This window comes from Bombina bombina, chromosome 3 (genome assembly GCF_027579735.1).
Source record: "Bombina bombina isolate aBomBom1 chromosome 3, aBomBom1.pri, whole genome shotgun sequence".
NCBI lineage: Eukaryota > Metazoa > Chordata > Amphibia > Anura > Bombinatoridae > Bombina > Bombina bombina.
The window spans coordinates 218,204,728-218,219,865 of NC_069501.1; the positions used below are offsets into that span (position 1 = coordinate 218,204,728).

Genomic DNA, 15,138 nt, shown 5'->3' on the forward strand with positions numbered 1-15,138 from the left:
TATGGATATAAAATTAGAAGGTTTGCTAAAAAAGATGTTTGTTCAGCAAGGTTACCTTCTACAACCAATTGCATGCATTGTCCCTGTCACTACAGCCGCGTGTTTCTGGTGCGATGAGCTAGAAAGGGCGATTATTAGTAATTCTTCTTCTTATGAGAAGATTATGGACAGAATTCGTGCTCTTAAATTGGCTAATTCTTTCACCCTAGACGCCACCTTGCAATTGGCTAGGTTAGCGGCGAAAAATTCTGGGTTTGCTATTGTGGCGCGCAGAGCGCTTTGGTTAAAATCTTGGTCAGCGGATGCGTCTTCCAAGAACAAATTGTTTGACATTCCTTTCAAGGGGAAAACACTGTTTGGCCCTGACTTGAAAGAGTTTATCTCTGATATCACTGGGGGCAAGGGCCACGCCCTTCCTCAGAATAGGTCTTTCAAGGCCAAAAATAAACCTAATTTCTCCAACATAGGTGTGTCCGGTCCACGGCGTCATCCTTACTTGTGGGATATTCTCTTCCCCAACAGGAAATGGCAAAGAGCCCAGCAAAGCTGGTCACATGATCCCTCCTAGGCTCCGCCTACCCCAGTCATTCTCTTTGCCGTTGTACAGGCAACATCTCCACGGAGATGGCTTAGAGTTTTTTAGTGTTTAACTGTAGTTTTTATTATTCAATCAAGAGTTTGTTATTTTAAAATAGTGCTGGTATGTACTATTTACTCAGAAACAGAAAAGAGATGAAGATTTCTGTTTGTATGAGGAAAATGATTTTAGCAACCGTCACTAAAATCCATGGCTGTTCCACACAGGACTGTTGAGAGCAATTAACTTCAGTTGGGGGAACAGTGAGCAGTCTCTTGCTGCTTGAGGTATGACACATTCTAACAAGACGATGTAATGCTGGAAGCTGTCATTTTCCCTATGGGATCCGGTAAGCCATGTTTATTAAGATAGTAAATAAGGGCTTCACAAGGGCTTATTAAGACTGTAGACTTTTTCTGGGCTAAATCGATTCATTATTAACACATATTTAGCCTTGAGGAATCATTTAATCTGGGTATTTTGATAAGATTATATCGGCAGGCACTGTTTTAGACACCTTATTCTTTAGGGGCTTTCCCAAATCATAGGCAGAGCCTCATTTTCGCGCCGGTGTTGCGCACTTGTTTTTGAGAGGCATGACATGCAGTCGCATGTGTGAGGAGCTCTGATACCTAGAAAAGACTTTCTGAAGGCGTCATTTGGTATCGTATTCCCCTTTGGGCTTGGTTGGGTCTCAGCAAAGCAGATACCAGGGACTGTAAAGGGGTTAAAGTTAAAAACGGCTCCGGTTCCGTTATTTTAAGGGTTAAAGCTTCCAAATTTGGTGTGCAATACTTTTAAGGCTTTAAGACACTGTGGTGAAATTTTGGTGAATTTTGAACAATTCCTTCATATTTTTTCGCAATTGCAGTAATAAAGTGTGTTCAGTTTAAAATTTAAAGTGACAGTAACGGTTTTATTTTAAAACGTTTTTTGTACTTTGTTATCAAGTTTATGCCTGTTTAACATGTCTGAACTACCAGATAGACTGTGTTCTGAATGTGGGGAAGCCAGAGTTCCTTCTCATTTAAATAAATGTGATTTATGTGACAATGACAATGATGCCCAAGATGATTCCTCAAGTGAGGGGAGTAAGCATGGTACTGCATCATTCCCTCCTTCGTCTACACGAGTCTTGCCCACTCAGGAGGCCCCTAGTACATCTAGCGCGCCAATACTCCTTACTATGCAACAATTAACGGCTGTAATGGATAATTCTGTCAAAAACATTTTAGCCAAAATGAACACTTATCAGCGTAAGCGCGACTGCTCTGTTTTAGATACTGAAGAGCATGACGACGCTGATAATAATGGTTCTGAAGGGCCCCTATACCAGTCTGATGGGGCCAGGGAGGTTTTGTCTGAGGGAGAAATTACTGATTCAGGGAACATTTCTCAACAAGCTGAACCTGATGTGATTACGTTTAAATTTAAGTTGGAACATCTCCGCATTCTGCTTAAGGAGGTATTATCCACTCTGGATGATTGTGACAAGTTGGTTATCCCAGAGAAACTATGTAAAATGGACAAGTTCCTAGAGGTCCCGGGGCTCCCAGAAGCTTTTCCTATACCCAAGCGGGTGGCGGACATTGTAAATAAAGAATGGGAAAGGCCCGGTATTCCTTTCGTCCCTCCCCCCATATTTAAAAAATTGTTTCCTATGGTCGACCCCAGAAAGGACTTATGGCAGACAGTCCCCAAGGTCGAGGGAGCGGTTTCCACCTTAAACAAACGCACCACTATACCCATAGAAGATAGTTGCGCTTTCAAAGATCCTATGGATAAAAAATTAGAAGGTTTACTTAAAAAGATGTTTGTTCAGCAGGGTTACCTTCTACAACCAATTTCATGCATTGTCCCTGTCGCTACAGCCGCGTGTTTCTGGTTCGATGAGCTGGTAAAGGCGGTCGATAGTGATTCTCCTCCTTATGAGGAGATTATGGACAGAATCAATGCTCTCAAATTGGCTAATTCTTTCACCTTAGACGCCACTTTGCAATTGGCTAGGTTAGCGGCTAAGAATTCTGGGTTTGCTATTGTGGCGCGCAGAGCGCTTTGGTTGAAATCTTGGTCAGCTGATGCGTCTTCCAAGAACAAGCTACTTAACATTCCTTTCAAGGGGAAAACGCTGTTTGGCCCTGACTTGAAAGAGATTATCTCTGATATCACTGGGGGAAAGGGCCACGCCCTTCCTCAGGATCGGCCTTTCAAGGCCAAAAATAAACCTAATTTTCGTCCCTTTCGTTGAAACGGACCAGCCCAAAGTGCTACGTCCTCTAAGCAAGAGGGTAATACTTCTCAAGCCAAGCCAGCTTGGAGACCAATGCAAGGCTGGAACAAGGGAAAGCAGGCCAAGAAACCTGCCACTGCTACCAAGACAGCATGAAATGTTGGCCCCCGATCCGGGACCGGATCTGGTGGGGGGCAGACTCTCTCTCTTCGCTCAGGCTTGGGCAAGAGATGTTCTGGATCCTTGGGCGCTAGAAATAGTCTCCCAAGGTTATTTTCTGGAGTTCAAGGGGCTTCCCCCAAGGGGGAGGTTCCACAGGTCTCAGTTGTCTTCAGACCACATAAAAAGACAGGCATTCTTACATTGTGTAGAAGACCTGTTAAAAATGGGAGTGATTCATCCTGTTCCATTAGAAGAACAAGGGATGGGGTTCTACTCCAATCTGTTCATAGTTCCCAAAAAAGAGGGAACGTTCAGACCAATCTTAGATCTCAAGATCTTGAACAAGTTTCTCAAGGTTCCATCGTTCAAGATGGAAACCATTCGAACAATTCTTCCTTCCATCCAGGAAGGTCAATTCATGACCACGGTGGATTTAAAGGATGCGTATCTACATATTCCTATCCACAAGGAACATCATCGGTTCCTAAGGTTCGCATTCCTGGACAAGCATTTCCAGTTCGTGGCGCTTCCTTTCGGATTAGCCACTGCGCCAAGGATTTTCACAAAGGTACTAGGGTCCCTTCTAGCTGTGCTAAGACCAAGGGGCATTGCCGTAGTACCTTACTTGGACGACATTCTGATTCAAGCGTCGTCCCTTCCTCAAGCAAAGGCTCACACGGACATTGTCCTGGCCTTTCTCAGATCTCACGGATGGAAAGTGAACGTGGAAAAGAGTTCTCTATCTCCGTCAACAAGGGTTCCCTTCTTGGGAACAATAATAGACTCCTTAGAAATGAGGATTTTTCTGACAGAAGCCAGAAAAACAAAACTTCTAGACTCTTGTCGGATACTTCATTCCGTTCCTCTTCCTTCCATAGCGCAGTGCATGGAAGTGATAGGTTTGATGGTAGCGGCAATGGACATAGTTCCTTTTGCGCGCATTCATCTAAGACCATTACAACTGTGCATGCTCAGTCAGTGGAATGGGGACTATACAGACTTGTCTCCGAAGATACAAGTAGATCAGAGGACCAGAGACTCACTCCGTTGGTGGCTGTCCCTGGACAACCTGTCACAAGGGATGACCTTCCGCAGACCAGAGTGGGTCATCGTCACGACCGACGCCAGTCTGATGGGCTGGGGCGCGGTCTGGGGATCCCTGAAAGCTCAGGGTCTTTGGTCTCGGGAAGAATCTCTTCTACCGATAAATATTCTGGAACTGAGAGCGATATTCAATGCTCTCAAAGCTTGGCCTCAGCTAGCGAGGGCCAAGTTCATACGGTTTCAATCAGACAACATGACAACTGTTGCGTACATCAACCATCAGGGGGGAACAAGGAGTTCCCTAGCGATGGAAGAAGTGACCAAAATCATTCTATGGGCGGAGTCTCACTCCTGCCACCTGTCTGCTATCCACATCCCAGGAGTGGAAAATTGGGAAGCGGATTTTCTGAGTCGTCAGACATTGCATCCGGGGGAGTGGGAACTCCATCCGGAAATCTTTGCCCAAGTCACTCAACTGTGGGGCATTCCAGACATGGATCTGATGGCCTCTCGTCAGAACTTCAAAGTTCCTTGCTACGGGTCCAGATCCAGGGATCCCAAGGCGGCTCTAGTGGATGCACTAGTAGCACCTTGGACCTTCAAACTAGCTTATGTGTTCCCGCCGTTTCCTCTCATCCCCAGGCTGGTAGCCAGGATCAATCAGGAGAGGGCGTCGGTGATCTTGATAGCTCCTGCGTGGCCACGCAGGACTTGGTATGCAGATCTGGTGAATATGTCATCGGCTCCACCATGGAAGCTACCTTTGAGACGAGACCTTCTTGTTCAGGGTCCGTTCGAACATCCGAATCTGGTCTCACTCCAGCTGACGGCTTGGAGATTGAACGCTTGATCTTATCGAAGCGAGGGTTCTCAGATTCTGTTATCGATACTCTTGTTCAGGCCAGAAAGCCTGTAACTAGAAAGATTTACCACAAAATTTGGAAAAAATATATCTGTTGGTGTGAATCTAAAGGATTCCCTTGGGACAAGGTTAAGATTCCTAAGATTCTATCCTTCCTTCAAGAAGGATTGGAAAAAGGATTATCTGCAAGTTCCCTGAAGGGACAGATTTCTGCCTTGTCTGTGTTACTTCACAAAAAGCTGGCAGCTGTGCCAGATGTTCAAGCCTTTGTTCAGGCTCTGGTCAGAATCAAGCCTGTTTACAAACCTTTGACTCCTCCTTGGAGTCTCAACTTAGTTCTTTCAGTTCTTCAGGGGGTTCCGTTTGAACCCTTACATTCCGTTGATATTAAGTTATTATCTTGGAAAGTTTTGTTTTTGGTTGCAATTTCTTCTGCTCGAAGAGTTTCAGAATTATCTGCTCTGCAGTGTTCTCCTCCTTATCTGGTGTTCCATGCAGATAAGGTGGTTTTACGTACTAAACCTGGTTTTCTTCCAAAAGTTGTTTCTAACAAAAACATTAACCAGGAGATTATCGTACCTTCTCTGTGTCCGAAACCAGTTTCGAAGAAGGAACGTTTGTTGCACAATTTGGATGTTGTTCGCGCTCTAAAATTCTATTTAGATGCTACAAAGGATTTTAGACAAACATCTTCCTTGTTTGTTGTTTATTCCGGTAAAAGGAGAGGTCAAAAAGCAACTTCTACCTCTCTCTCTTTTTGGATTAAAAGCATCATCAGATTGGCTTACGAGACTGCCGGACGGCAGCCTCCCGAAAGAATCACAGCTCATTCCACTAGGGCTGTGGCTTCCACATGGGCCTTCAAGAACGAGGCTTCTGTTGATCAGATATGTAGGGCAGCGACTTGGTCTTCACTGCACACTTTTACCAAATTTTACAAGTTTGATACTTTTGCTTCTTCTGAGGCTATTTTTGGGAGAAAGGTTTTGCAAGCCGTGGTGCCTTCCATTTAGGTGACCTGATTTGCTCCCTCCCTTCATCCGTGTCCTAAAGCTTTGGTATTGGTTCCCACAAGTAAGGATGACGCCGTGGACCGGACACACCTATGTTGGAGAAAACAGAATTTATGTTTACCTGATAAATTACTTTCTCCAACGGTGTGTCCGGTCCACGGCCCGCCCTGGTTTTTTAATCAGGTCTGATATTTTATTTTCTTTAACTACAGTCACCACGGTATCATATGGTTTCTCCTATGCAAATATTCCTCCTTAACGTCGGTCGAATGACTGGGGTAGGCGGAGCCTAGGAGGGATCATGTGACCAGCTTTGCTGGGCTCTTTGCCATTTCCTGTTGGGGAAGAGAATATCCCACAAGTAAGGATGACGCCGTGGACCGGACACACCGTTGGAGAAAGTAATTTATCAGGTAAACATAAATTCTGTTTTTTTTATTTTTTTTGTCTTCATGCTCTATATTCCCACCAAATGAGTCTCTCCCAAATTAATCTTAAAAACATGGCCTGTTGGGGAGGTCTGAGGACAGATTTGAAAACCAGTGATCTAGGGCATTTACATAGTGTATGCACCAATCAGATGCTGTGTATACTACCTTAATTGGAACTATGGTAGTATAGCGCAAAAAAAAGCCTGCAAGGTCTGCTCTAGAATGTCCATTTGATATTAAATTCCACTATTTTTATCTTCTCTGTTCTAGCCCAAATACATCCAAAACATTCTGAAAGCAGCAGAGGTTCGGAAGAAAGAGCAGGAAAAAAGAATGGAAAAGCAGATCCAGAAAGAGCGAGAGATGGAAGGGGAGGAATTTAAGGACAAGGAGGCTTTTGTTACATCTGCCTACAAAAAGAAGTTGCAGGAGAAAGCAGAAGAGGAAGAGAGAGAAAAGAGAGAAGCTGCATTGGAAGGTAGTACTCTGTTGTAGCACTGTTCACACTTTATTTATGTCATTTTGAGTATATTATCAATTAAATCTGATTGTGAGTTTTTTCAATCTTGTAGTGCAGCCATAATTTGTTTTAATGACCATTCTTTGGTAAAACACTGATTTGTGGTACAGTATACCCATGAGCAATAAACCCCAATAAGCCTTTATTTCACTGAATGGGTATTGTGTTTTCTGTTAACGGGTATGTGCAAGCTTTATTTCTTTCTAATGGTAGTAAAAGTCCACAAGTCCTTACTTTTAGGATTACATCTCCTGACCAACAGGAGGAGGCAAAGACACTCTACACCAGAGCTTTCAAGTATCCATCCTACTTCCCTTTCCCTTCCAGTAGTTTTTTGCCTCATCAAGGAGAGGTGTTTTTTTTTATTTTCCCCTCAATGTAAAGTTTCTAAATGAGAGGCTCAGGTAAATACTGCTAAAGCATTATAATTCTCTTCTCTAGAGTTTTGCTTGCAAGAAGCCAAGAGTGTCGCTTGGTGATCCTAAGCCAGGTGTACGTAATTTCCAGTAAAGACTCCAATACTGTAAGCTTACAGCACAGGACATATGCTCAATAGCTTATGCAATGATAAATACAGACAGCATATGGCTGCCCACTAGCTGTGATGCCGGATGGATAGTGGCGGAGATGTCCACCTTGTCTGTCCAGATGTTAGTAAATGGAGGCCAATATCTGTGGTAATGCTACTGCAACATATTTGCTAAATATACAGGAAATACTTTATTATTGTATGATTTATTCTGTTGACTATTGATGTAAATATGCATAGTGCATTAAAGCTCCAACAGCTTTTCAAAACCTTTAAAGTTTAATCACATATTTCCATCTAATACGAGGAGAGTCCACGGCTTCATTCATTACTTGTGGGAAATACAGAACCTGGCCACCAGGAGGAGGCAAAGACACCCCAGCCAAAGGCTTAAATACCTTCCCCACTCCCCTCATCCCCCAGTCATTCTTTGCCTTTCATCACAGGACGATGGCAGAGATGTGTCGCAAGATTTCGCAGTAATCTCTTATGGAGGGTAGTACTCTTCGGGAATGGGACTGGAGTTTTAAGTAGTCTTGTCAGCCTCTCAGTGAGAGCATTGACGAATGTTAGGGTCTGGAGATGCAGAGAGAGTTTTCTCCAACATAGGTGTGTCCGGTCCACGGCGTCATCCTTACTTGTGGGATATTCTCTTCCCCAACAGGAAATGGCAAAGAGCCCAGCAAAGCTGGTCACATGATCCCTCCTAGGCTCCGCCTTCCCCAGTCATTCTCTTTGCCGTTGTACAGGCAACATCTCCACGGAGATGGCTTAGAGTTTTTTAGTGTTTAACTGTAGTTTTTATTATTCAATCAAGAGTTTGTTATTTTAAAATAGTGCTGGTATGTACTATTTACTCTGAAACAGAAAAGAGATGAAGATTTCTGTTTGTAAGAGGAAAATGATTTTAGCAACCGTTACTAAAATCGATGGCTGTTTCCACACAGGACTGTTGAGAGGAATTAACTTCAGTTGGGGGAAACAGTGAGCAGACTTTTGCTGCTTGAGGTATGACACATTTCTAACAAGACGATGTAATGCTGGAAGCTGTCATTTTCCCTATGGGATCCGGTAAGCCATTTTTATTACATAAGAAAAAAAGGGCTTCACAAGGGCTTTTAAGACTGTAGACATTTTCTGGGCTAAAACGATTGATATATAAGCATATTTTATACTTCATAGCTTTGAGGAATTATTTTATTCTTGGGAATTATGTAAAATAACCGGCAGGCACTGTATTGGACACCTTATTCTTTAGGGGCTTTCCCTAATCATAGGCAGAGCCTCATTTTCGCACCTCTATTGCGCACTTGTTTTTGGGAAGCATGACATGCAGATGCATGTGTGAGGAGCTCTGATACATAGAAAAGACTTTCTGAAGGCGTCATTTGGTATCGTATTCCCCTTTGGGCTTGGTTGGGTCTCAGCAAAGCAGATACCAGGGACTGTAAAGGGGTTAAATATAAAAACGGCTCCGGTTCCGTTATTTTAAGAGTTAAAGCTTTCAAATTTGGTGTGCAATACTTTTAAGGCTTTAAGACACTGTGGTGAAATTTTGGTGAATTTTGAACAATTCCTTCATACTTTTTCACATTTGCAGTAATAAAGTGTGTTCAGTTTAAAATTTAAAGTGACAGTAACGGTTTTATTTTAAAACGTTTTTTGTACTTTATCAAGTTTATGCCTGTTTAACATGTCTGAACTACCAGATAGACTGTGTTCTGTATGTGGGGAAGCCAAGGTTCCTTCTCATTTAAATAGATGTGATTTATGTGACACAAAATTTAGAGAAAATGATGCCCAAGATGATTCCTCAAGTGAGGGGAGTAAGCATGGTACTGCATCATCCCCTCCTTCGTCTACACCAGTCTTGCCCACACAGGAGGCCCCTAGTACATCTAGTGCGCCAATACTCCTTACTATGCAACAATTAACGGCTGTAATGGATAATTCTATCAAAAACATTTTAGCCAAAATGCCCACTTATCAGCGAAAGCGCGACTGCTCTGTTTTAGAAAATACTGAAGAGCATGAGGACGCTGATGATATTGGTTCTGAAGTGCCCCTACACCAGTCTGAGGGGGCCAGGGAGGTTTTGTCTGAGGGAGAAATTTCAGATTCAGGGAAAATTTCTCAACAAGCTGAACCTGATGTGATTACATTTAAATTTAAATTGGAACATCTCCGCGCCCTGCTTAAGGAGGTGTTATCTACTCTGGATGATTGTGAGAATTTGGTCATTCCAGAGAAATTATGTAAAATGGACAAGTTCCTAGAGGTCCCGGGGCCCCCCGAAGCTTTTCCTATACCCAAGCGGGTGGCGGACATTGTAAATAAAGAATGGGAAAGGTCCGGCATACCTTTCGTCCCTCCCCCTATATTTAAGAAATTGTTTCCTATGGTCGACCCCAGAAAGGACTTATGGCAGACAGTCCCCAAGGTCGAGGGGGCGGTTTCTACTCTAAACAAACGCACCACTATACCCATAGAAGATAGTTGTGCTTTCAAAGATCCTATGGATAAAAAATTAGAGGGTTTGCTTAAAAAGATGTTTGTTCAGCAAGGTTACCTTCTACAACCAATTTCATGCATTGTTCCTGTCACTACAGCAGCGTGTTTCTGGTTCGATGAACTAGAAAAGGCGCTCAATAAAGATTCTTCTTATGAGGAGATTTTGGACAGAATTCATGCTCTCAAATTGGCTAACTCTTTCACCCTAGACGCCACTTTGCAATTGGCTAGATTAGCGGCGAAAAATTCTGGGTTTGCTATTGTGGCGCGCAGAGCGCTTTGGCTAAAATCTTGGTCAGCGGATGCGTCTTCCAAGAACAAATTGCTTAACATTCCTTTCAAGGGGAAAACGCTGTTTGGCCCTGACTTGAAAGAGATTATTTCTGATATCACTGGGGGCAAGGGCCACGCCCTTCCTCAGGATAGGTCTTTCAAGGCCAAAAATAAACCTAATTTTCGTCCCTTTCGCAGAAACGGACCAGCCCCAAGTGCTACGTCCTCTAAGCAAGAGGGTAATACTTCTCAAGCCAAGCCAGCCTGGAGGCCAATGCAAGGCTGGGCCTTCCTTCCATAGCGCAGTGCATGGAAGTAATAGGTTTGATGGTAGCGGCAATGGACATAGTTCCTTTTGCGCGAATTCATCTAAGACCATTACAACTGTGCATGCTCAGTCAGTGGAATGGGGATTATACAGACTTGTCTCCGACGATACAAGTAGATCAGAGGACCAGAGATTCACTCCGTTGGTGGCTGTCCCTGGACAACCTGTCACAGGGGATGAGCTTCCGCAGACCAGAGTGGGTCATTGTCACGACCAACGCCAGTCTGGTGGGCTGGGGCGCGGTCTGGGGACCCCTGAAAGCTCAGGGTCTTTGGTCTCGGGAAGAATCTCTTCTCCCGATAAATATTCTGGAACTGAGAGCGATATTCAATGCTCTCAAGGCTTGGCCTCAGCTAGCAAAGGCCAAATTCATACGGTTTCAATCAGACAACATGACGACTGTTGCGTACATCAACCATCAGGGGGGAACAAGGAGTTCCCTGGCGATGGAAGAAGTGACCAAAATCATTCAATGGGCGGAGGCTCACTCCTGCCACTTGTCTGCAATCCACATCCCAGGAGTGGAAAATTGGGAAGCGGATTTTCTGAGTCGTCAGACATTTCATCCGGGGGAGTGGGAACTCCATCCGGAAATCTTTGCCCAAATTACTCAATTGTGGGGCATTCCAGACATGGATCTGATGGCCTCTCGTCAGAACTTCAAGGTTCCTTGCTACGGGTCCAGATCCAGGGATCCCAAGGCGACTCTAGTAGATGCACTAGTAGCACCTTGGACCTTCAAACTAGCTTATGTATTCCCACCGTTTCCTCTCATCCCCAGGCTGGTAGCCAGGATCAATCAGGAGAGGGCATCGGTGATCTTGATAGCTCCTGCGTGGCCACGCAGGACTTGGTATGCAGACCTGGTGAATATGTCATCGGCTCCACCATGGAAGCTACCTTTGAGACGAGACTTTCTTGTTCAAGGTCCGTTCGAACATCCGAATCTGGTCTCACTCCAACTGACTGCTTGGAGATTGAACGCTTGATCTTATCAAAGCGAGGGTTCTCAGATTCTGTCATTGATACTCTTGTTCAGGCCAGAAAGCCTGTAACTAGAAAAATCTACCACAAAATATGGAAAAAATATATCTGTTGGTGTGAATCTAAAGGATTCCCTTGGGACAAGATAAAAATTCCTAAGATTCTATCCTTTCTTCAAGAAGGTTTGGAGAAAGGATTATCTGCAAGTTCTCTGAAGGGACAGATTTCTGCCTTGTCTGTGTTACTTCACAAAAAGCTGGCAGCTGTGCCAGCTGTTCAAGCCTTTGTTCAGGCTCTGGTTAGAATCAAGCCTGTTTACAAACCTTTGACTCCTCCTTGGAGTCTCAATTTAGTTCTTTCAGTTCTTCAGGGGGTTCCGTTTGAACCCTTACATTCCGTTGATATTAAGTTATTATCTTGGAAAGTTTTGTTTTTGGTTGCAATTTCTTCTGCTAGAAGAGTTTCAGAATTATCTGCTCTGCAGTGTTCTCCTCCTTATCTGGTGTTCCATGCAGATAAGGTGGTTTTGCGTACTAAACCTGGTTTTCTTCCGAAAGTTGTTTCTAACAAAAACATTAACCAGGAGATAGTCGTGCCTTCTTTGTGTCCGAATCCAGTTTCAAAGAAGGAACGTTTGTTGCACAATTTGGATGTAGTTCGTGCTCTAAAATTCTATTTAGATGCTACAAAGGATTTTAGACAAACATCTTCCTTGTTTGTTGTTTATTCTGGTAAAAGGAGAGGTCAAAAAGCAACTTCTACCTCTCTCTCTTTTTGGCTTAAAAGCATCATCAGATTGGCTTACGAGACTGCCGGACGGCAGCCTCCTGAAAGAATCACAGCTCATTCCACTAGGGCTGTGGCTTCCACATGGGCCTTCAAGAACGAGGCTTCTGTTGATCAGATATGTAAGGCAGCGACTTGGTCTTCACTGCACACTTTTACTAAATTTTACAAATTTGATACTTTTGCTTCTTCTGAGGCTATTTTTGGGAGAAAGGTTTTGCAAGCCGTGGTGCCTTCCATCTAGGTGACCTGATTTGCTCCCTCCCTTCATCCGTGTCCTAAAGCTTTGGTATTGGTTCCCACAAGTAAGGATGACGCCGTGGACCGGACACACCTATGTTGGAGAAAACAGAATTTATGTTTACCTGATAAATTACTTTCTCCAACGGTGTGTCCGGTCCACGGCCCGCCCGGGTTTTTTAATCAGGTCTGATAATTTATTTTCTTTAACTACAGTCACCACGGTATCATATGATTTCTCCTATGCAAATATTCCTCCTTTACGTCGGTCGAATGACTGGGGAAGGCGGAGCCTAGGAGGGATCATGTGACCAGCTTTGCTGGGCTCTTTGCCATTTCCTGTTGGGGAAGAGAATATCCCACAAGTAAGGATGACGCCGTGGACCGGACACACCGTTGGAGAAAGTAATTTATCAGGTAAACATAAATTCTGTTTTTCTGCGAAACCATCCAGACTCGTATTAACAGTTCCTTAAGCAATCAGTGTTGACGAGTTTCACTACCTGCGTTCTTCACTCAAGTCCATGTCAGGAGCGATGCTACACACTGTCAAACTTGAGAGGCCGTATTCCTGTTCCACGTCGTTGATTCTGGTAAGATTGTTTCATTTTTTTATATCTGTAATGATAACGCAAGAAGACCGGGTCACAGTGTGACTCCTTTATCTGTATAGAATCAAGGGTTAATATCTCTGGAAGGTGATTATTGAACAGGGGGGGATGTATACATGATTGCTTTATTGTGTTTTTGCTGCGACATGTGTGAGATGTGGCTCTGGTAATGTGGAAAAGTCAGGCTTTTCCTTTCTTTGATTACTGCGCAGCCTGTTTCAGTTTGCACGCTTTTTACCTGCATGGTACTGCATTTGACCGGGTGCGGCTTCTTTCTCTTCCTTTTCTTGACCGTCGGTTGCAGGAGATGAAAACAAGTTCTCTGTGGGCCTGGGTCATAGGAGGGGGTGAGTGCCCCGGCCATTGGGAGTATAAATGTGCCATTTAATCTTTTCTATAGTCCTTATTAAAGTCGTAGGCCTAAATACAATGCCTGTGTTTATTGTGAGGAGGCTTCGGTATACCCGCCTGCTCAACTATGTTCCACATGCTTCGATAAAATAGTGATATCTAAAAGAAACAAGATGTTTAGTACCACTGAGCCGTCCACCTGTGTTCCCTACATTCATCTCCGATTACACATGCAGCTCCCCAGTGCACTTCTAATCCTCCTGCGGGAGGGGCCATGTTGCCGCCCGATTACAAACTGCGGTCATTAGTGCTTTACCTCGCCAAGCGCAAGTGAAAGGTTAAACATTGCTATCCTTCCCAGGGGTCATCTACTCTGTTGGATGTATCTGAGACTAGATTATCCGCTGATGCTGAGGATTCCGATACTTCGGAGGACTCTCTTTCTGGTTCAGAATCTGCGGCCTCTAAATCTCCAGCTGCGGAGGAACCAAACTTTAGGTTTAGGATGGAGAACTTACGCTTTTTGTTAAGAGGTGTTGGCGACTCTAGAGGTTCAGGAAACCGAAGTTACTGGAGGAACCTTCTATTCCTAAGCTTGATAAAGTTTATGAGGACATGGTAGTGCCCCAGACTTTCCCGGTTCTCTTAAAGATGGCGAATATTATTAAGAATGAGTGGGAGAAACTTGGCTCGTCTTTCTCCCCTTCTTCTTTGTTTAAAAAATTGTTCCCGGTTCCAGATTCTCAGCTTGAATTGTGGGGATCTGTTCCTGAAGTGGATGGAGCTATCTCCACGCTCGCCAAAGGAACCACTATCCCGCTTGAGGATAGTTCGTAGTTTAAGGAACCCATGGATAAGAAATTAGAGACCCTGTTAAGAAAAATGTTTCAGCACACGGGGTTCGTTTTTCAACCTGTAGCTGAGGTTGCGGTAGCCGCTACCTATTGGTGCGAGACTCTTTCAGAAATGATCGAGGTGAAGACTCCCCTCGATGAGATACATGAAAGAATTAAGGCCCTGAGGGTAGCTAATTCGTTTATTTGTGATGCTAATATGCAGATTATTCGCTTGAATGCCAAGACATCAGGCTTTTTTGTGCTGGCACGGAGGGCCCTTTGGTTGTAGTCATGGTCTGCTGACATGACGTCCAAATCTCGATTGCTTTCCCTTCCGTTTAAAGTAAAGATTCTTTTCGGTCCAGGCTTGGACTTGATTATATCCATGGTCAAGGGGGGCAAGGGTGCCTTATTACCGCAGGATAAGAAGGAACAACCTAAGGGTCCTAATTTTCGTCCCTTTCGTTGGGACAAGTCCCAACGACGGCAACCTGTCGTGAAGACCGAGCAGTCCAAGGGATCCTGGAAACCCTCTCAGTCTTGTAATAAAGCCAAGCAGAGCAAGAAGCCCGCTGAGACGAAATCGACATGAAGGGGCGGCCCCCGATCCGTCTCTGGATCTCGTAGGGGGCAGACTCTCTTTTTTTCGCGGAGGTTTGTTTGAGAGATGTACAGGATCCTTGGGTTCTGGAAGTTGTTACCCAGGGTTTACAGGATAGGTTTCAAAACTCATCCTCCCAGGGGCAGATTTCTCTTGTCAAATCTCTCATCAAATCCAGAGAAACAGATTGCCTTTCTAGAGTGCATGAGGGATCTCTCCTCTCTAGGAGTCATTGTACCAGTACCTCTA

General features: G+C 44.2%; 1 protein-coding gene across 1 annotated transcript in view; it reads left to right on the plus strand.

The window, feature by feature from the left end:
- Window positions 1-15,138, plus strand: part of NSRP1 (nuclear speckle splicing regulatory protein 1) — a 183,503-nt gene that overhangs the window by 129,989 nt on the left and 38,376 nt on the right. The window contains exon 5 of the mRNA XM_053706141.1: window positions 6,590-6,797. Within this exon, the coding sequence (XP_053562116.1) occupies window positions 6,590-6,797 (208 nt within the window). The remainder of the gene's footprint in view (window positions 1-6,589; window positions 6,798-15,138) is intronic.